The 22990-nt window shown below is 40.0% G+C and overlaps 2 protein-coding genes across 4 annotated transcripts in view; one reads left to right on the top strand and one right to left on the bottom strand.

The window, feature by feature from the left end:
- The window catches only part of LOC119724976 (paramyosin-like), a 28654-nt gene extending 5816 nt beyond the window's left edge, over positions 1-22838 (bottom strand). For 2 of the 3 annotated variants that reach the window (XM_038196331.1, XM_038196330.1), the window contains exons 1-8: positions 22724-22838; positions 7938-8063; positions 6921-7057; positions 6314-6385; positions 4899-5006; positions 3145-3219; positions 2311-2485; positions 1191-1399 (exon numbers count right to left, since the gene is read on the bottom strand). In XM_038196331.1, the coding sequence (XP_038052259.1) occupies positions 1191-1399; positions 2311-2485; positions 3145-3219; positions 4899-5006; positions 6314-6385; positions 6921-7057; positions 7938-8063; positions 22724-22754 (933 nt within the window). In that variant the 5' untranslated portion in view covers positions 22755-22838. Of the gene's footprint in view, positions 1-1190; positions 1400-2310; positions 2486-3144; positions 3220-4898; positions 5007-6313; positions 6386-6920; positions 7058-7937; positions 8064-9287; positions 9413-22723 lie in introns of those variants that run through there. The other variant, XM_038196332.1, reaches the window with a different exon arrangement.
- LOC119724978 (O-acyltransferase like protein-like) lies at positions 10466-21707 on the top strand. The gene is made up of 15 exons (XM_038196333.1): positions 10466-11025; positions 11660-11814; positions 12384-12468; positions 12969-13038; positions 13160-13310; positions 13748-13955; positions 14121-14288; positions 15109-15205; positions 15655-15928; positions 16154-16233; positions 16873-16977; positions 17893-18046; positions 19189-19375; positions 19532-19674; positions 20276-21707. Exons 1-15 carry the CDS (start codon positions 10572-10574, stop codon positions 20405-20407), a joined length of 2463 nt encoding a protein of 820 aa, XP_038052261.1. The 5' UTR covers positions 10466-10571; the 3' UTR covers positions 20408-21707.
- Positions 22839-22990: the final 152 nt, after the last annotated feature.

A 22990-nucleotide genomic window follows, 5' to 3' on the forward strand; every position in this document is an offset into this window, starting at 1 on the left:
AATATGGGAAAAACGTGTAATAAGTCATAAAAAATAGAACATAATGTTTAGAATATCCTGTAACAGGTAATGAAGAAATGTATTAACAATTAATGAAAAGATTTGAGATTTGTTCCTGATTTCATCCTCCTTGATTTTGTTGACTTCCCTCTGTTCATTAAATGCCAATATCTTTTTGTGCAAAGCATCTGAACATACTTTTCACGGAAAATACTTTTCACAAAAATAACGAAGAATCTAATGGGATAACAGACAAGCTCAAGCTACTCATGAATTGTTTTATAATAAATCTGCTTGCCAATGTTTAGAGAAAAGTTAATTATACACAGAACGCTAACAGTGAGCTCAAATATATAAACCAGGGACTTCATTGTAGGTCTGATATTTGTCCCACAAATTGACAAGTGTGTCTGAGCAATTGCCCTGCATACAAAACAGCGCTTTAAGCTTCACCAGGCTCAACACAGCAGTTGGGTCATGAGAAATTATTCAAGGGTGGGGGGGGGGGGGGGGGGGGGACATTGAAGCAAGAAATGAAGATGAACATAGGATTTCAGAAACGGCCAGCTTCTTGTTTCAAAAATGGTATATAACATGCTTTTTCAAAATTGAATTTTCTCTTCCGAACGAAATTGAAAGGAATATAACGTCCTGTAACAAATAAATTTGGTTATTTGTTTTTGTAGGCCTTTATACAGTTTTAGATAGTGGTTTTAAATGGCGCGCTGCAGTTCAGAAATTGCACACACTACTCAGAACAAATAGTTGAAATTGACTAATTAATTACTTGTTGTGGGCCAACTTTTAAGCGATGTCCACATAATAGTTGCAAGCTAGTGCGCTAGTAAGATGGGCAGCTACCCTTCATTTTATTTTTTCTCTTGTGGTTGTTTTTTTTTTATTAATTGAGCCCCCTTTGCTATGCCACCATAACTGTAGAGAATATCACTTTATCAGTAGAAGTATGTGACTCTAATACAAATCCAGTGATGTGGTCAAAGTACATGTGTCACAAGTACATCACAAGTCCTGCCACAAGTCTACTCATATGCAACACTGCAGGTTTAAAACAATAACAAAGGAATGTCTTGGACACATTATTGTAACAGATTGTGAGTTGACATGGGACTGGATGACCTATGATTGATTTGTAATTGACTTCTCAAGTACCTCGCTGTTCCAAAACACACCTGTTTTAGAAGTTTCTCTGTCTGCTTGTGTTTGCTCTGCACTGACTTATATTCGTTCACTTCCTGGGTTGGTTTTTCATCAAGTTGAGCTTTCAGGCAGACAATCTCCTCCATCTTCCTCTGCAGGTCTGCCTTTAGGGAATCGCTGGTGCAGGTCTGGTGCTGGTCCATGAAAGCGAGTTTACCGTGCAGCTTCTGAGCCTCTTTAACTGTTAAAGAGAATAACATCCGGGTTAATTGACAAGCAAAACTTCAAGGGTACTCGAATTGCAGGATGCATATGAATTGATGCGTTTTGGAAAGTTGGCAGGTTAAATAGGCAAAATATATAACTTTGATTAAAGGCAGGAGTAAAGTTGATCAAATGTATACGTTGAAATTGAATGAACTGTTGCAAGGAGACTTATTGACTTGTTGTCTATTTTACTCTTTCTAAAAAATCCTTGGTCTATCATTTTCATTTCCAGTATTAAATATAAAATTTCGAGGTTAATTAAGAAATTCTTCTGCTTGAGGCTTTATTTATTATGCTAAATCATTCTTTTTATCATTCCTTTTCTTGTTTGCTGCCCTTTTTTGCGTGAAGCAAACTTCCCTTTTTTTAATCTTCTTATAACAAATTAAAAGTGAAATATGTGATGGGGATAGGAAGGAAAGGGGATACATGTAAGGGCAGGCTGGGTGTGTGTGCAAGAGAGAGAGGGGCCTATTTGGGAAATTGACCTGATCTACGATGCATGTTGCACATGTGTCAGTGGCAGTGGAACAGTTTTGAAAGTAGGGGGTGGGGTAAAGCACTGCCTGTTCAGGATGGCCATTGTAAATTTGAAAAAGCTGGGGGGGGGCGTTGATAGGAGGTGCATTTTTCTATGTTTTTTTTATGAATGTTACACCTCCCCCCAGGTACTGCCACCTTTGCCATGGCAACTGCAATGCATGAATATACATTCCCCCGAGGTAGTTTTCTGAAGTAAGAGCCCAATGGCCCCATCGATCCCCCCCCCCCCCCCCCCCCCCCCAGTTCTGCTGCTGCTGCTTGGCTTGACACTTGTAAACGTATGCACATAAAGTATGAACATTCAATAAAGTGGAACACAATGCAGACATATCTTGAACCTACCATTAACCTCAAGCCTTTTGAGCTGCTCTGCTACCACACTACACTGTTTGCTAACATCTTGACCCAGTGCTTCCAACTCGGTCATCTTAGACAGGTGGGAGGAGCGAGCAGAACCCTGCATCTGCAGCCGCTGGTCTTGGTCCTTGATTGTCTTCTCCAGAGAGTACTTGGTGAGCTGTAAAGAAATAAGAAGGAGCATTTTCAATTTCCAGTTTCCATTGGAGTCCTTTGGACCCTACCCTACTGAGCAAACTTAGGACCTCTTCAATTAGTTATCTGATCACTGAAAAGATCATTTAACACTCAAACAGGTGGCTATGAAGGATTGTGGTTTACCACAAACTGATAAGAGTAATTAATGTCCTATACTCAGACAGATTGCTTCTGAAGAGGTGTCAATGGGACACCACTGGGTGTTGACTTAGTCAATTAATCAACACACCCTTATTACCATATAACTGACACTAATGGATTAGGGAAGAAGTAGATAGCATTGATGTCAATTCTACAAGAACAGCATTTTGTTTCCTTGGTTTTTCCAGCATCCATGAACACAAAAATTAAACAGGTCAGTACTGCAATGATTATTTCTATGAAATACTAACTCACAAATCCATCCATTTCTCTAAACATTACAGCAGTTGCAAATGTTACATAATTCGTAGTACCTTGAGTCACATAGGCCCAGGAAATCTATATTTCTTATGTGATTCCCTGTAATTAAACTGAGAAATGCAATTACTGAAAAAAGAAGGTATATTGCTTACAGGAGGTTTCCAAGATATTTCATTGTTTTGATAGCAAAATTAAACCCACTGTTAATTTCATATTTACCTGAAGAGATCTGATGTCATCCTTGACTTCTTTCATCTCCTTCTCCCAAGTGTCTGCAGCCAATGCAAGCTTAGTCTGCCAACAAAATGGAGAGAACAAAACACTTGTACTTGCTTAAATCAGTGCACTTACACAACCTTCATCCCTCAGTCAAACTGTGCAGTACTGTTTGTAATATTTAAAACAAAGGTTTCCAAACTCATCAGGAATATTTCTTTTAGAGAAGAAACTCCAAAGCAGGATCATGATGAAAGACTATCCACATCATTTAGTATAAGGGAAATTGTTTTTCAATGGCTCTCCGATTAACCGAACGTAATCCACAAGCCTTTGGAAGTCTAAGGGAAATGAATAGCATGCTAGTGCTAACACATGTACTCGATGTGCCCCAGAACAAGATCGATGTCCATGCTAAAGATATTAACACCCAAATCCTTTTCTATCATTGGGTCTTATGCGCTAAATCCCAGAGTTTGTCCCATGGATTGTTTGATCTCAGGATCAGTGGATATAGCTGGCCGGAAGAAGGAATTTGAAGTAATCCTCGACTAAACTTGCCCCCGAAGTGTGGTTAAGGGCAATGTAAAGGCGAGCATCTATGGATAGAGTCTTTTTTGATCTCATGTAAAAAGCATTTGAAATTACAGCAAGATTTATTGGGCTCAGTAAACTTTAATGTACGTGTCACTTGTTTTTCTTTCATGAGGAAGTTAGGCTATTGGCCTAATATTACAAATTTGCTTTTGCTACAATTTTCAGAAATGGATGGATTTGCTTGGAATTTTTTTTTAGTCTGGTTCCCTGACCTACTTCAGATGAAGTGCAGCAATTTATAATTGTCAGGTCAGGGAACTATAGTAGCCGACTTGCACCCATTCACAGATATGCGATCAATTGCAAACAAAATGTGGACTATAGCTAAACTTGGTGAATTAGGGGCAGTGGGCTATTTGACAACAAAAATCAGATTTTTCCAAAGATGGTTATTTAGCTGACCATTGTGGGAAATTGACACAGAAATTTCATTTTTTTTTTTAATAACAGCACAAGAAATGCCTTGATTTCACAGGATGCTTGAGACTATTAGATATTACAGAAAAATAAAGTAAATCATGATCATTTTGTAGTTTTGTTTTTGTTTTTGATGTTTGTAATGATGTACATTACATTTAAATTAGGTTTAAAATTTCCATCTTTACATTTCTTTAATGAAAATATTGGCATGGTGGCTGTTTTGCACCCATTTGTATCAAACCTTACACTAATCAGGAAGAAACCCAGTTGCAACTCAATCCCAACTCTGCATGCATTGTAACTGCATAGCGCCCTCTACAATCTTCATTCTGGATTGATACCTCTAATCTGAATGTAATACCTGGAGGATTTACGTCCAGCTAACAATACAACACAAACAACTATTTTGAGTGTTAAACAACTTTTTTGCCAAGCTGCTCAATTTTGCATTGGGTGCAATTTTTCGAGAATTAAGTAAAGATGATTCCAGTGAGACACCTCAGCAAAATAACATTATTTTTAGTTATTTTTTTTTTTGGGGGGGGGGGGGGAGTGTGAGTTTTTACATAATCTATGAGCCTAAAAGTTCTTAAAACAATATTAGCTGGCGAGTATTTAATTTGGCTTGTGTGTGAAAAGAGTGATTTTTTTTTTCTGAATCCACAACCTGTCAATCTTTGTTGGGCTGCTAGAGATACAGCTTGTACTGTAAGTTTGTAATTATTGCTTCGGTGTCGTACCTTTTCTGCCTGAAGCTGGTGGATTTTCTCCTCATGTTGTCGCTTCAGCTCACTCAGCTCCTGGGAATGCTTCTCAGATAAAGAAGTGTTCTTGGAAATTTCTTCTTTCTACAGACATATCAAACAAGTTCAAGTATAAAATTACACAGCAATTGAAAGGAGCCCTCAGGAAATGGACAGATCATACGGAATTTGCCTTTTTTTAATAGCTTTTATCATTGATTTTTAACAGAAGAAATTGGAATTTTTATCAGTTCCTCCCTAGGTTTGTTTAAGCAACAAGCGATTCATACTGGATAGACTGGAGCATAAAAACCCCTGCACTGCACTCTCTATGGTGATTTTTGTTTTTATGAACTATACACCAAATAGGAAAGATAATTCTAAAGTAAATGTAATAGTCCTGGCTTTAAGGGAGGAGATGGTGACTAAATGTACATAAAGCTTGGTCTTATCTGCACTCCAGCTTGCATAATTACATAATACATTTCATATGAGCTTATCATGTGTGCACACTTAATGATAAATCCATTTCCTTAAATTATCCATATGATAGGTTACAAAAAGGAATGTTTGTTCTGATACAAACAACACTGACACAGTAACAATTTCTGAGAAAAAATTGGGTACCCCACCTTAATTTAAGGGATTACCTTGGGATTATATGGGCTCAAGAAATCCAAAAACCTGGCATGATAATGCTGACCAACCTAACCCAGATAAGCGTAGATATCTTTGCTAAATACTGTTTGCACCTATCATTTAAGTAAATGAAGTATGCATACCTGATGATAACAAGGGATTTAACGCTTTGTTTATCTGAACACTGATGATCAGGCCTTCAAAACATGATAGCTTCATACTGGGAATTTTTTGACAAATTGCCAGGCATACAATGTAGCCTTGAATGGGTTCTCCTGACCTTTTTTTTTTGGGGGGGGGGGGAGGTGGAGGGGGAGGGAAGGCTGAACACCATCTTTCAATAGGATGCAACAGGAGGAATAATGGAGGCTCTACACCCCCACAACCTCTTTAGTGACGCTGTGTATGTATGTATGCACAGACATAGGCCTTTTACTGACTGGGCCCATTTTCTGCTTGTGAATTAATTTTCTTCCTGCAATGGGCATGTGTAATTAATTTTGAGCAGACTCATTCTTTAAACCAGCTGCTCTTTTTCACTGGTTTGTGCAGATTCACTTGAAATGTTCTCATTTTTCCTGCTAGCCATGTTCACACTGAGCTTTGCCAAGGAATTAGGGTCATATGTCACTGGGGGCAATTTTTATGCAACTTGTTTCAAGCAAACTTGAACTTTGTGTTTTGGGGAATTTCAATAAATTGTAGGAAACATGTTCTTCCCAAAGTTAGTTTCCTGCAGTTTGCCTGTTAATATGTCTCTTTTTACTTCTTACAATGTCTCTCTGGTGGTCATGCTGGGTGGAGACCAGCTGGTTGATCTTGTCCTCATTCTCTGCATCAGTAACCTAATGAAATGAAACACAATAAATCATCAATGCCAGGCAATTTATCTTGTTTTATTCAGTCGGAAATATCACACAAATGATGAACCCACAAAAGGTACATGTATCAAAACTATTTGTTCTGTGTACAGGATTTCAAAATGACTTTACTGCATACAATAATACCCCTACTTGCATGTTTTTATAATACTACTCCTACTTGCATGTTTTTTATGAGTCTTCAACTATAACAAACATTCACTCCATGACTTTCTCCCAGATCATTGATTTTTATTATAAAATAATCCCCTAAATGCAATCTTGTGTCCACTTTAATTTTTTTTTTTAAATTTCCAAACTGCATGGCAAAGATTTTATTTTTTTAATCTTATGCTAAATGCCATTTCTAATAAGCTTCAATGTTACAGCAGTTTCTGCTTCAGGTGTCTGATGTTATTGATGTCGTACATATTTTACTGTGGATAATTTATAACATGGACCCATTGAATGATAGATTTGATTACTGCCCAGAATTTCAAATTTGAAAATTAATACACACCCTGCGTATTTTCAGTTCCTCGATACATTCATAGAATTTGTTCTGAAACTGAAGAATGCCAAGTTGGGTGTCCATCTCCTTGGAGGAAGAATCTTTTTTCTTCAGAGCAGGATCCTCAGAATTCTTGACACTGATATCTGCACAAATACATCGCTCAAATAAAGTATCTTGATTGTTTTCAACTAGGCCACTATTTTCAATTTCTTTTTATTTTGTTGAAGGGGGGGGGGGCCGCAGGGGGCACTTGGGAGGGGGTTCAATCTGGGTGAGGAACATTTACAGACTGACTATCTTCCTCATAATCACACTCTTGTCATTAATCGATGGTGTAAATAGCATGTCATGTGCATGTGCACAAGCATGAACTTGTTCAAGCACACAGAGTTACTACATATTTGTGTTGCAGTTTAACCATTTCAGAAAAAAAAATATCTTATCTTTTTCAGTATGCTTTGGGGTTTTATGGGGCAGGTGTATCAACTACAAAAACATTAAATGGAGAGGGTCGTATTTAACTAAATGGAAGCAAAACAAATGAATGACCAGTTTTAAAATATTAACTATTAATATGTTTAATTATTAGTGTGCTTCCAAAAAAAATCAGTTAGACGATTGTCCTTTCATTTTTGTAATATTTATAAAATAAATCAGTAAAAACTTATTTGATCTTTGAAACTGCTGCAAATCAATTAATTCAGGGAGGTTATAAAAAAACAAGCAGGGTTGACATTTAAGGAAGGGGGAATCCACACACAAAAAATATTTGGTAGAGCCCCAGATCTAGAGCAGCACAGGTTCTTTTTTTTTTTAATAAAGTGCATATTGCAAGCGTTTTGAATAAACCTCAGAGCAAAAAAAGTCCAATTTTTTAATTGAGGGTCACTAATCATTGAGTCCTTATTAATTAATTTTTTTTGTACCAGTCATTTTAGATTAGAATGTTAAACAGCTGATTTGTTGTAGCCCTCGGAAAACACTAAGCAATTGAAAAAGATGAAGTTGTGTACATTTACTCACTTTCTAGGTCATTTTTTACAATGGTGTTCATCGCATGCAGAGTTCCTGAGGACGTTTGGTCCTCTCCTGTCTTCTTGTCATCCATGATGAATGGGCTTGTGTAAAGAAACTGGATTCTTAGTGTTTCTGTATATGAAAAGAAGGCATAAACTTTGAACATTGGGAATGCCTTCTAGGTATATGTAGGGCCCACAAAGGTGTTGTTGACAAGCCCATCCTTTAGGCTTTACCGTGTATCAATATTCTTGGGTTTTAAAGATGCACAATTTCAAGTTGTAGGCCCCTGTCCCTGAGGTAAATGTGAAAGTGGTTAAGGTAAATTATCACAGCAGTCAGGTCTGAAACTAAGACAAAAACATGTGTTCATTTCTCAATTGTTTACTATTCATCAATGTGCATATTTCAACAAAATGTCTCTTTAGAATATAAGTGCTGCCTGAGGCTGGTCCGACAATTTGGAACACTCAATAATGTATGCAATACTAAGCCTACTGATAATATGAAATAAAACTGGCGCATGAAACAACCAGTTCAACCACAAAATTTTGAGTGGCATGACATGGTCCCGAACTCATTGAGCTAGGCACAAACACCATGGCTTCTGGTTGGTACTTGGGTGCATGGCCAATAAGGTGTTTCATCATGCGCCATCTTGCCAACAGGACAATTTTACATGCGTTGCTGTGTAGGTCATGTAGGTATCATCAATGGAAAATTTTGTGCTTCAAAGTCATCATGCATGTCATGGCTAATGCGGTCATTCGAAAATGCGCCTGCGTCTAGCAAGGCACGTTCTTTTTGCCCCATGAACAAGATGGTGCATATTGACGTAAAACTGTAAATTTGATACGTTGTCGTTAGATTGTTGCGTGTTTTATAGCTGCCGTGATGTTAAGCATGTTACGGTTGCATGCAAATTGAATTTGAAAACACTTGGCTTCAATTTCAAGTTCAAAGCCTTCAGTCTCAGGTGCAAAATAAAATAAGGAAAGATTTCCATATAAGAAGTTCACTCAACACTCTGTGTACAAACCCTATGAAAGTGGACTGAAAAATTCTAAGTGTTTTCTAAGAAAATGCTTGTATTTTCTCACTGCTCAAATTGACTTTTATGACATGAAATTACTATCTGGGGGCTTGTTAGTCAATACAGAGGAAAATTAGTGAACTTTTTATATGGAAATCTTTCCTAAAAGAATTAAAGATTAAAGACTAAAAGAGTGAGTCAAGTCGACCTGAACATTTTCTGCATGTTTTCTTTCTGCACATTAAGGCCCTGCCTACAGTACAGGGCCTAAAGAGGACAAGCATGACATTGAACAATGACAAGCATAATTAACTGAAAAATACCTCAATGCTGCACATCAATGCTTGATAAGCTGCAGGCTGTAAAACCGAGAGAGAAACTTGAACTATGGATAGGCCCTAGGTGATTTTTAACTGAAAACTACAACTTAGATTTTAAGAAAGATATGTATATATGCGTTCTGCAAGTCCTACATAATACTGCATACTGACTGGTACTCTGGGTCCATTACGTATGTGCAGTCTAGTGGGTCGCGTTGGTTACCAGTGTTTTTGTATCGGCGTTATATCGGTACACATCATTGGTTGAAACTTTGAGGCTCAATTTTAAGTTGCACGTCATTGGTCAATACAAATTAGAGTAAAGTTTGATGGAACAGGTAATACAAGATTGGATCATGTTAGGATTGTCTACATAAAGACCAAAACAACATGAATTCGAAATTTCAAATTTGTCGAAGAGAGAAAACCTGAACTTGTATTATATTGAAAATTAGGTCAATTGTCTACTTGCTCGACACTGGGTGGCGCTACCACATTTTGCTAGTGGTCTTGCTTGATGGGGGGGGGGGGGGGGGGGGGGGGGGCTGGTCCCGAGAGCCGTGTGCGTATAGTCTATTTAATAGCCAGAAATCAGAATGGTTGTTCACTGGTAGTAATTTCATGCAACTAGTCTATTTTTACAATGACCCTGATTAAACACATTCATTGGCGCGGTTACTGGATAGGCCATATCTGCCCGGCAAAAGTTACAGATAGTAACTGGGAACTGAAGGCTGGTCAAATAATTTTAGCGTGTAGTTCTTTTTACACAAAGGGCCGGATTTAGCCAAGTCATCGGTGCTACCGGGTTTGATCCAACACAGGCTGGACCTCTTGAACCAAAAATGCACAAATATCTTAGATGTGCCACCAAAACCAGGTCTGCGAATTTGTTTTCACGACTAATTAACTGTATTTCCTTAAAATAATGAGTCAATCATGAATACTTTAACGATATATCTCTCGTTCTGTCTATGGCAGCCCTAAATATTAACGTAACTGTTGATTTGATGTTAATGAAAACAAACATGCTTTACGATTAGACGCCTAGGCGTAAATATAAAAACCATGTTTAAATGAGAGATTATCCCATTCAGGATAACGATGACATTAATCGACAAGACAAAATCCAGTAGATATAATTTTTATGAGAACAAAGTCCATGGATGTTGTTCGATTTATCTGCAACAACCTACAGTAACAGTTGAAATCTGCACACAGTTCGAAAAAGACGTTCCTGGGCGTAATATCAAAATTTGGCATAAGAGACGCATTTTAAGCCAAACAATGACCCAATTTCACTTGACTTGGGCAGTTTTTGTACTGTTTCTGGTATTGAGTTCCCGTCGTGCGTCTTGCGCAGCACATGACAGGCCCCAGGGAATAGAGGAACTTGGTAATGCCCAGTTTGTACCCGCTGCTGATTTACAGAATGGTTATTTCTTTCAGAAGGTCCGTGATTTACTGGGCTCAGTGGTCGATCATGCCGGAGCAGGGAACGCCCCAACATTGGCCATGACCAGACTGCGGCAAGATGGCCTTAAACTGCTGCAGGACCTTGGACTGTGGGACCCGCAGGAACCAGGCCAGATCGACTTGGAGGAGATGGCGGAGACAGTAGGCAAGCAGCTGCGGCAGTTTGTCGGTATCCAGGCCTGGAGGAATGTGTCTGCCAACTGCCTCAACAACACACTGCAGTTCTTTGACGATGCGAGTAATGGTCTTCCATACGCCCGTCAAAGTGAGTATAAAAAGAAAAAAGATGTATATTTTTTCCTTTTTAAGATAGATCCAGAATAAGGAAAAAATTCAACGCATTTTTTTTATTAACAACGAAGAAAGCCTTTAAATTTATTCTGTTATCAGGGCCATATAAATAGATGTGTTTCTAGTGAAATGGAACGCTGTGGAAACAATTTTTCTTGATTGTCCATTTTTTTATGACCAATCATCTGGCCAGAATTCAATTCAATGCGTCACTTAATTTTAAAGATAGCGTGTCCACCTGGATTATTGGTTCTGTGCAAAAGTGAGGCAAATGTTCTGTCTGGACTGCGACTGCAGCGTATCGTCAAGTTGTTCTCCGTATTGACACAAGACACTGTCGAAGGAGAGAAAAAATATTTTGTCTCAATCTTCTTTGTTTTGGTCTTTTTTTTCATGACCAATCATCTGGCTAGAATTCAATTCAATGCGTCACTTAATTTTTGAGCTAGCATGTCAACCTTGACTATCGTTTCTGAGTATAGCCACATATCCTTCTCGTGACATACTCTGACCTAGTGCCAAATGCCAAGCTTGTACCATCAAAGGCACGACTCCATCACCTGTCTCCCGTACTAATTGAGTCCCAATACGATATAATTTCTTCACAGTGATAAGCTCCGACGGCGAATTAATTAGTGAGGATGTACTTTATGACTGGAATATCGTGAAACTTGGTAATGTGGAGATGTGTCAGTCGGTCAAGCAGTGGAATCCAGACGCCCCGTACGAGACGCAGTACTGCGACCTCGCTTATCCCGTCGATGTACGTTTAATGTGTTCCTTTTCAAAACTTGGATTTGAAATGAGTATTGAATAATTAAATTCAAAGCAGTCTAATGCGTTGAAATATATGCACTACGAACCTAAATCGGGACTTTGAAATTGTACTTAAAACGTCAGCGTTTATATGTTGATGCCTTTCTTTTCGAGTGTGAAGCCACAACAATGCGGCAGGGATGTGAATAATAAACCTATATCACAATTTTAACAGAAACGTTCTGCATGCCACAGGTAGGCCTGTATCTAAAAATCAAACAAACATAGGTTAAGAGGTGGTGTTGAAAACCTGGTTTCGCATCCGTATTTAGTTTCATAAAGTTTCAAAATAATTTTGAAGCAAATGTTGATTTCCCGACCTTACCAAATAAAAGTTTCTGGATCAGGCCGTGGTTCAATTTTGAGTAATCTAAAACAACAGGACTATAAGTCTCGTGAAGCCGAACCTGACAAAAAGCTAAGGTTTTGAAACCCATTTTACTGAAGAAAAGGGTAAGAGGCCAAAGATTGTTCAAGAAGTGTGTTTGCAATGAGGTTTGTATCTTTATTCCTCAGCCGGACAATTACGCTGTGATTGGACTATGCTTTCCAGCTAATTGCTCAGTAGATGATCTCCAACATCTCTTTCAACCTGTTCCATGTAAGGATATCTTTTTAAATTTCCCTGTGTACCTGAGTACTTCGTTTGTAGTGTTGATGTCGTGTCAGTATTTAATACTGTGAAAAAAAAGTGTGCGGCTTTGAGATATTCGTAACGCCGAATGTATGCGCTTGATCTCGCTTGAAGTCTATTGTCGTTTTGAAGTTGTATTTTCAATGTTAAATTTTTGTATAAAGTAAAGTTGGGATCAAATTTGCCTGGGGAGGGAGATGCTGTTCACCTTAGTTTACCCCAACGAGTTTTAAGCGAACATCATTTTCTATATTTTAGATGTATTAAAAATGAAATTTTGCGTTCATGCTTTGTAAAAGCTTTTAGAAATCTACCGTGAATCTGTCGGACCACAGCATGAGAATTGCACTTTTACTGTTGGCGTTCAGTGCGGCGCACGGTGCAATTAAAATGCAACAGTAAACACAAAGTAGCGTTTTATGACGTACTTCAAGATTTGTCTTTTCTTTTTTATTGACTCTGTTTAGTTATTGGACCGTACATAGGTGTATCCTGCGTAGGGCCCTACCCATGGGAACCATGGGCAGTTGTCACAGTGTAAGTGTTTTTTTTCCTTAAATATTCAGAGCACGAAGTAAATCCTTAGACCAATTACGAGCAAATAAATAACTGCAAATTAACTTGTATATAAAATTGGTCAATCTTCTTTCCTGTTTAGATGTATTTTGTGCGTTTTCCTGTTGCTGGTAACTATGGGAACGGTTTATCACGTCATGATTCGTCAAAGAATCCAGGCCAATTTGGCCAAAGTAGCGGTTAGTGTGGAGAAGAGGGTCGATGGACAATCGGACGAGAATTCTCTTCAAAAGGTACGACATATAATGTTTTTACGAAATCATTTGAAGTGGCGTCAGTTATGGCGTATAGCGACTATACAAATTAATGAACCGATGAACATGTAGTTCGTGGTCGTCGTGCCGCAAATGCTTTGCTTATCAGGGTTGATACAAGACACTCATAAACAGAAAATGCCGTTTAACCCAACGGAATTGTTAAGAGTTGCCGCGTGATTCTGTAGAAAATGGTGAAGAAAACAAATATCTCAAAGTGGCATGCATGAGGGGAACGTCCTCAAGGAAAACATCGCATTGCTGGAAAATGTAATCATCCATGGATTGACCCTTCACTAGCGATTTCACACGCTATTTTTCCCCCTTACCCAAACCCAATTATATGGTATTGGTTCGTGCAAAGCATTACAGCATTAAACGGTGGCAAATTCCGCTTCATCTACTTGTAATTCCAGGCTGACATTGAACTGCAGTTTGGCAGCCATGGAACGGCAAGTGTTTTTGTGAAGAAAGACCTGGAAGCTAATGGCCATACATCCCACCACAACAATGGGTTCGTGGACGTTGAGGGCGATGTTGCAGACTCAAAGGAGATCAACTCTTGCTCCAAGGAGGTTCGATCACGGGATGAGAAAGCTGCGAAGCAAAATGTGAAGGCCTTTGGTAGGAGACAGAAATAAACTCCCAAACTTAGAATCTGCCTTTTATTTATTAGTTTTTTTCCTAAATCTGAATCTCACAACCCATGATTGAAAGGTGAATTCGGCCTCCTGTGGGAAAACATTTACCGCTAGCCTTCATAACCAGCCGTATTATATTTCTGAACAGGTCTTCTAGACAATATCATGATGGGCTTTTCTTCCATCCACAACGGCTCGAAGATTTTGAACACAGAACCGACGGCTGGAAATCTTGGCGCTCTGAATGGCATCCGTGTGCTCAGCATGTGGTGGGTTATCCTCGGGCACACTTTTTCTTTCATGATCGGTTATTATGGTGAGTCCGCTAATATTACTTAACAAAGTCACGAGGCCTGGTACTTGATTTAAAAAAGAGAAAAGTTCATAACTCTAAGGGAAATTCCCTACTCTCTAAACAATAGTGTTTAGCGATCAAAACACCATCTTGCTATTACTTTGTAAACACGTTTATAAGAAGCTAAACAGTACGCCCGATTCCTAAACATCCATGTTCATTGATAAACACTATGCATCCCTGATGCTTTACAGCATTTTCTGGGCTCATCAAGATGTCTGTGCTAAGCTATGGATGAACTGGTAAAAATTACTCGGTCTTAATCAACTGCGTCAAACATCTTATTTCAGTGGCATTTTCAGCAGGAGGGGGGAACTTGGCACTGTCTTATTTCAAGGATTTGTCATCATTCCTCAGGCGCAGATCCGGGGGGGGGGGGGGTTCAACCCCCAAGCTCTGTCAAAAATACTTGTTTCCCCATAGAACATAATGAAAAAATATGCGAAACCCCACCCCTGCTCTGACACCCAATATGTTTTTTGTTAGTAATGATGTCCGCCTTTGTTAAAATATGTACAGAGCCAGGTTGGTTAGGGGGTATATGTACATTATTCCGCGATATAGTGTTAACAGCGTCCCCATTAAAAGAATGGTTCCCTCCCCCCCCCCCCTTTCAATTTTACAGAGGCCAAGTGTCCGGAGAAAAAAACATGTCTACATTTCAGATTTGTTTGCCGATGAAACCCCGCCCCCGCAAAAATTTCTGGATCCGCCCCTGTTCCTTGAAATCATTTTTTAACCTGCTGTCGTGTGTCGTGTGTCATGTCTTTCTGCCACGCAGATGATCTCCGTTACATGTTTACTACGCTGACCAAGTCGTTCTTATTCTCGGCCGTCGTCAACGCCGGCGTTTCCGTCGACACCTTTTTCTTCCTAAGGTGTAGTATAAGAAAAAAATTGCCTTTTTTTGTTTACAAACCTTTCAAAGGAATCAACAAAACGTTATTAGCCAAAGTAAGCATTTTACGGAAAGTTCGTTAGGGACAAAACGGCAGATTAACGGGGTGGGGGGGGGGCACACCCCAACGCTTTCTTATCAGAGGAACGACACCTTTTTTTTCTTAAATTTCAGGAAGACAATCAAAACGTTGCGTTTCTCCCTCGCAATCTATCAGCTGCAAGTACCTTTCAATTTGAAAAAAAAACCATTGAGCAAAAAGCGCACGATACTATACTTTAATCCTTCCCCATTTTGAATAGGGGAAGGGAATCGGGCGGGGGATTAACATTGAAAACTAGCAAACTGGCATCCAGCTTTACTGAGTCGAGGGTTATTGCCGATCCTTTCGAAGAGTACATTTATTATCGTTTCTTCATCTGATACTAGCGGTCTCCTTCTGACGTACCTGACGTTGAAGCATCTCCAGAAAGCCAACGGTAGACTGAACTGGTTTCTCTTCTATCTCCATCGCTTCATCCGTATCACTCCGGCCTACATGGTTTCTATAGCTATATGGGCCAGCCTAGCGATTCATTTCGGCCAGGGACCGGGCAAGCACTTTTTGTTCGAAGGGGCTGCCAACGCCTGCCGCAAATACTGGTGGACCAATTTGTTGTATATCAACAACCTGTATCCCTTCCCAGGCGATTTGGATCTCCAGGTATGTAGCGAAAGCTTGAATGCTGCAACCAAATATAAGCAGTAACCTATGCCGAGCTTCAGTTGAAGTGGGATGAGAGATTAAACAAAAATTAAACCCCAAACATTGCTAATATTATAGGTAAACAGTTTCTGTAAATTTTACTGAAAAAAGATTCTAAGTATACCCGGTAGAAGTACGTGATTATCTACGGCTATTTATTTTGTTTTTGTCTTATATGTGCAGTGCATGGGATGGTCGTGGTATCTTGCTAACGACATGCAATTTTTCGTCATCAGCCCCGTCATCATCTACCTGCTGTACAAGTGAGTAGTTATCTCTGTACGGTAGAAGTAAACTAGAATGGCAGCAAACTGTCCCGTGTAGCACAGCCCATATTGCGATCCGCGTAACGCACTATACCAGGATTATTATTGTAAAGAGTCACTTTACAAATTTGATAACAAAATACAATGACATAATTACACATAATTCCATTAAACGTGACAAAAGTTACAGGAAAAAAGGATTGGTTAAAAGGAAGTACAAATACATGCCGGCAAAACTCGCTGGATATAGCAAAGAAACGACAGCATTACAAATAAAACAAAATAATTACAAATTGTAATACAATAAATAACACCATGCATTGGTATTAATGATATTGGACAAATTACTAGAGGCGAATAGGAAACAGTCAAAATTATAGAAGGATTTTGACCAGTGTTGTTCATTTCCTTAACCTCTATGCGTTGCATGCTCACTTTGAAACAAGACATGTTATGTAAGACTAATTCGTATCTGAATGCACATGCACCAAAGTAGAATTATGGCGTTTACATTCTCTTTAACTTATAGATTTCTGCAGGCCTCTATACTTTTAATTGTAATCTGACTGATCTTATACTTGAGTGAATATTATCTGTACAGTTAATCTATACCTGTGTTTTTTTTCTTTTGTTAAGAAACGCCAAGTGGGGAATGGGCTTGATAATGACACTATGCCTTGCGTCATTTGGCGTCACTGCGTACATCGCTGCTTATTACGGGGCAGGAGTTGGTCTCTTCCCGTAAGTTGCTCTATGTAATTAAACAATCATCTCCCCAAAAAAGGCAATGTTTATTAATGGCCCTACCCTTTAACGCCTTGTAGCTAAATTGTGCATTTACTCAGGTTTTTGTCCTCTTAATTTGGCTGTATTTAATCATGATAATTTCTTTATAATGAAATGACAGGAAACATATTCAGTGGTAAATGCAAACATCTTCCACAGTGCTTACTTTATTTCCAACAACGTTTCAAATAGTAAGCCCTGGATAAAAAAACTTTCTTCCTGTATTCTGATTCGATACCGCAATTGGCCATAAACGGATTTGTATCGTGTACTTGGTGTTGTTATTCACAACGTGCAGTATGTGTTTTCGCGATCATTCGTCCATGCCTTCTCGAACATTTTAATAGGCCTAAGACGTAATTACGTCACGCTTTGTTTACATGTGCGCTTTCCTATGTGGTAGACGGTCCCCACTTTATCTGGCGTCCCGACTTCACTCCCATAGAAAAGCGCATATGTAAACAAAGCCATTACGTCATTACGTCTCAGGTCTATTTTCTTTCCAATTTGTTCATATTAATATGAAATGTGATACTGCATGTTGTCTCGATAAGATCGGAGCAGTTTGATTAAAATAAAATCGTGTTTTATGACTCAAGCCATACTCGCGCTACGATGAATTGATTCTGTTTTTACCCCAGACACCGCATACAAAAACAAACGCAAATGTAAAGCACAGGCAGGCACCAGACTATTCCTCATTTGCATACGTGTTCAAAAATCTTGCACATTCAAATCATCCAATATCAGGTTGAGAAGAGCAGCTGGTGGTGGGCGCGTACTGCTCGACACCCTGGGGATGAGGTTGTGGTAAATGCAGGGTACTTCCAAAAATGAGATCACAATACCTGATTGGTTTTCCAATTTTAGTGCTTACAACAACAACACTGTTGTTGTGTACGGTAGCGCTTCAGTGGACATCATATACGGCAAGCCATATTGCCGGATACCAGCCTATTTGGTCGGCATCGTGTTTGGATACATCTTCTACAAGGTGCAAGGGAAACCGTTTAAAATGAGCAAGGTACGGTTCTTATTACAAAACCTTCCAGCCAAACCTAAGTGACTCGACCCACCCAACTCAACTTATTAACCTACCCCATTAAATCAACCTAACTCAACTCAACTCAACTCAACCCAACCCAACCCAACCCAACCCAACCCAACCCAACCCAACCCAACCCAACCCAACCCAACCCAACCCAACCCAACCCAACCACAACCCAACCCAACCCAACCCAGCTCAACCCAACCCAACCCAACCCAACCCAACCCAACCCAACCCAACCCAACCCAACCCAACCCAACCCAACCCAACCCAACCCAACCCAACCCAACCCAACCCAACCCAACCCAACCCAACCCAACCCAACCCAACCCAACCCAACCCAACCCAACCCAATCCAATCCAACCCAACCCAACCCAACCCAACCCAACCCAACCCAACCCAACCCAACCCAACCCAACCCAACCCAACCCAACTCAACTCAACTCAACTCAACTCAACCCAACCCAACCCAACCCAACCCAACCCAACCCAACCCAACCCAACCCAACCCAATCTAACTCAACTCAACCCAACCCAACCCAACCCAACCCAACCCAACCCAACCCAACCCAACCCAACCCACCCAACCCAACCCAACCCAACCCATCTCAACCCAACCCATCCCATCCCATCCCAACCCAACCCAACCACGAAGAAAAATACAGTTCTACAGATTACCATAGCGGGATTTAACGAAAAGTGACTTTTTTCGATTTCTGTTTATTTTTTTTTACCAAGCCCTTTTTAATCGCTATTTGCAGTAGAAAGTAAATAGCGCCACCTATTGTCTGATATTTAACATGGTGTTTATTCCCCCCACCCCCCCCCTTCCCCCACCACCACTTGATGTTTTTTTACGGAAACCGCGGGCGTCCAGGGAAAAAACACAGTACACCTTTCATCACCAGAAATAAAATTACGCGACCTCACTGTAAAATACAGCTCCTACTAACACGCCCATGCCGCCCGGGTTATACCTTGGCAACGCCCTTGTACCCTATACCCCACCCAACTCAACCCGTCCCGACTCGACTCTAATTTAACCTACTCAACCCAACTAAGTCAAACCAAATCCAACCTAACCTGTGCTAATCACATACTGCTTGTTTCCCTGCAGGGTCTCAACCTTGTCATGTGGTTTTTGTCTACGGCTGTTGCCATGTCAGTCGTGTACGGAATTTACAGAAATGAATTGGTAGGGACATTTCCGCTGTATGCTGCAGTGCTGTATAATGTGTTTGCGCGACCCGCGTTTGTAATGGCCGTCGGATGGGTGGCGTTCTCCTGTCTAGTGGGTTATGGAGGTAAGCCAAATAGATTGACTCTTTAAAAGTCCAGGCTCGGATTCGATCCGGATCCGAGTTTCTGTTTCTGTCCGTTTTGTAACTTTTGAAAAGAACTCACAGTACTCCTTTGGAACGATAGTTTTGCTGACGGACATTTATTTGTGCCCCTGCTAGGTCCCGTCAATGCTATCCTCAGCTGGGGCTTCTGGACACCGTTGAGTCGCATCACCTTCGGTGCTTATCTTCTACATCCCATCATTATGTACACCATCTACACGAGTGCCAAGGCTGTGTATCACTTCACCTACATGCAATGGGTAAGCGTCTCCCGATTCCCGAATGAGCGTCTTATACCTGCTCATTATTCAATGAAATTTTGAAATGAACGTGCAATCAGGAGCTGAAAAGTCTTTTCTCCCTGATTTTTAGTTGCGCTTTAATAATAATAATAATAATAATAATAATAATAATCGGCATTTAAGAACGCCCTTTTTAGTAAACTAAATCACAGCGCTTACAGTATTATTATTACCCCTGATCATTGGGCCAATTAAACATTCCAAATACCATCTCAGCTCCCTGGGGAGTATACAGCTCGATGCTGCCTGTTAGGCGCAAGCAAGCTAAACCAATCACTTAACCATCTCTGCCCTCACAGGTACCCATTTACTCCTGGGTGGAGAGAAGCAATGAGTGACAAAGTGACTTGCCCAAGGGCACACGCACCATGACCCCGCCAGGACTCAACCCACAACCTTTGTTTAATTACATACTTATGACGTCATGTTACAACCCGCATATAAACATTTCTGGGGTTTTTTTTTCAAACAACCGCAACTGAAGAGTGCATTGCATCAGATTTTCATTGGAACTTAATTTTTTTCTCTAACCGAGGCCTTTGTTTTTGTTTTTTGAAAGGTAATCATGTTCCTCGCCAATGTGGTGCTTGCCTACGCGGCGGCCTTCGTACTGTCCATCGGCGTGGAAGGCCCGGTCATGGGGCTAGAGAAAGCTCTACTCGGCGGAGGGGCGAGAGGCAAGAAGAATTAACACACGGAGCGCGGACAGCACATCGTTTAGAAATAGTAAATTGCACGTTGATTAAAATCATTCTGAATGGAGTAGATAGGGCACACGTATAGTACTTACGGAAAACCTTTAATGTTTTCTCGAATCAGATCAGTAAGAAAGCAAGAAAATTGATAAAAAAAACCCAAATTACTCTTACGGTTAATGAAGTGCATATTTTAAGCAACGTATTTTGTGCTACTTTCCAATCTTCTTAAGTGTAGGTCAACTAATGGTATCCTTTTTTGTTAATTTTACTCGGAAATGCACTTCTGTAAACATTTAAAAATTGTCCATACTTTTCCAGACAACTGAGGGCGCTGTTGCCGTGATTGCAACATTGAGGTTTCTGCCTGGTATGACATCACACTTTTTCTCCTAAATATGGAATTTTGCATTTTAGCATAAAAACTAGAGGCACCAAAGACCCTTGAAAACAAAGGTGCATCATCAAGAATTACTTAAAAACATAACACTTAATGGGCGGGGGGGGGGGGGGCAAATGTCTCTGCCCACCCTCGAAAACATGATGAATCGGGAAAATGCTGGCAATTGTAGGGAATTTGGGGATAAACGTGAATTGCCCCCTCTAGAAAAAAAAAACCTGGCGACGCCCATGGTGACACATCCCTATACAAGTACATGTACATCCCTAGCATCAAGCCAATCGTATTTGTACAGTTCTTTCAATGCAGGGCCTTACAATGCCCACGTCACATGACTCATGATGACGTCATGACGACGTCACTGTTATAGACACGACTTTTCTACGGCATCTTTGTCCAGTAAAAGATAGGTGTATGTGTTTTTATACGCAATAAACTGTTGTGCAACCGAATTCTGATTGAAGTGGCCACTAATGCTAGGTTAACACATTTCCGATTTTTAAGCCGTAGCGCTGCGAATAGCAATTCTTGAGTAAATTGGGGCTGCCTCGGTCAGCTGCCTCGGGATGATTCTGTTTGTTTGGTGAAAGATCGTTTAAGACCGGGAAGCGCTCCGACAATTTTGGACATTTTTAAAATGCCGGATGATTGGGGAACAATTTTTAATTTGGGGAACAATTTTTAATTTTTGGTTGATTCTTGTATTCGGAACTTATTCTGGATATTCGTATAGTATTTTTGATATTCGTTCATTATTCGTACAAATTTCGTATACAGATGTAGTTAGTTTTAGTGTTAACAGTTCATTATCATGCCGGATCATTACGAATGTATCAATAAATGTACGAATGATATGAATAAAGTTAAGAATAAGCTTAAAGTGTGTGAGGACACAACGGAATTTTTGCTGCCATCAATTTCTTCCAAACAAGGGTCACCATAAGCCCCCCCCCCCAAAAAAAATAGTCGGTCTCTCTGGTCAGACCCAAGTTCGGAATTGATGCGGCGACACGTTTTTTTTTTTTTTAAGCATGGATTGTACAGACAAGGTGGGTACCATTTTTTGCTTTTTTTGTCCTCATATACATTGGTGTCCTCCATAATTTGCCTTGGTACCCTCCATCATTTACCTTGGTGCGGTTTCCCCACTCCTTGGTACAAAAATTTAAAAAGTTTTGGCACTAGAGGGCGCTGTTGTAGCTACCGCGGACAATTTGAAGAAGAAAAAAAGGGTTGACGCGCATGATTAAAATCGACGCGTGCACTGACCAGAGACCGACTATTTATTTTTTTGGCCTAAAGTTTAATCTATCAACGCGGATCATGCACAATTAGGGTAATGACCATCAAGCTTGAAATAGATGAAAAAACTATTTAAAAAAAATACCCTTTCATAATCAGACGTTTTTTCACAGGTTTTCTTTATGTCGTCACCGCGTTATTGACAAACGAAAGACAGTTGGAAATTGCGCAAAGACAAATCTTACTGTGTGTGCAACACGTTCTTTCTTTAGCAAGGAAGTCGCAGTCAACACGACGAGGATGGCACGGCAATAGCTGTGAACTGAAGGCATTCGCGTTGATGTTGATGTTGCTGTTGTCATGTGGGTGACTGATTCAAAATCATGGAGCGTATTTCTATCAAATACGGATCCTGACACAAAGATCCAACTCGAGCATCTTAATCAAAATTCCAACCATTCACTGATCAAGGCTATTTCTGACCTTATACTTTTTGAAGCCTTAAAAGGGTTTATTTTCTCAACTGTCATGACAATAAATACTAAAGTATGTTACCACCATGAAGTTTAATCTGTCAATGCGGATCCTGACATGCCAAATATTGAGATCATAACAATTGAGCTCGAAATAGAAGAAAAACCTTCCCAATCATAATCAAAACGGAACTTACGGTCTCTGTATACAACGGGTTTTCCCTTCATCAAAGGAAGTCGTAGTCAACACGACGATGCTGGCACTGCAATAGATGTGAAGTGAGGGCACCCGGCGCTGTCGTTGCTGTTGTCAAGCGGTTGACTGATTTGAAGAAAAAAAACGGAGCGTATTTCTATGGATCGTAAACACAAAGAACTCACTAGAGCATCACAATCCAAATTCCAACCATTCACTGACCATGGCTATAACTCACTGGACTTTTGAAGTCTGGAAAGATTTATTT

The sequence above is a fragment of the Patiria miniata genome, unplaced genomic scaffold, assembly GCF_015706575.1.
Source record: "Patiria miniata isolate m_02_andy unplaced genomic scaffold, ASM1570657v1 HiC_scaffold_18, whole genome shotgun sequence".
In the NCBI taxonomy this organism is placed as follows: domain Eukaryota; kingdom Metazoa; phylum Echinodermata; class Asteroidea; order Valvatida; family Asterinidae; genus Patiria; species Patiria miniata.

Coding starts and splice junctions, on each gene's coding strand:
- LOC119724978 (XM_038196333.1), top strand. CDS start 10,572: ATGACCCAATTTCACTTGACTTGGGCAGTTTTTGTACTGTTTCTGGTA. Junction 16,978..17,892: donor GCAGGAGTTGGTCTCTTCCC/GTAAGTTGCTCT, acceptor TTCCAATTTTAG/TGCTTACAACAACAACACTG. Junction 18,047..19,188: donor AACCGTTTAAAATGAGCAAG/GTACGGTTCTTA, acceptor GTTTCCCTGCAG/GGTCTCAACCTTGTCATGTG.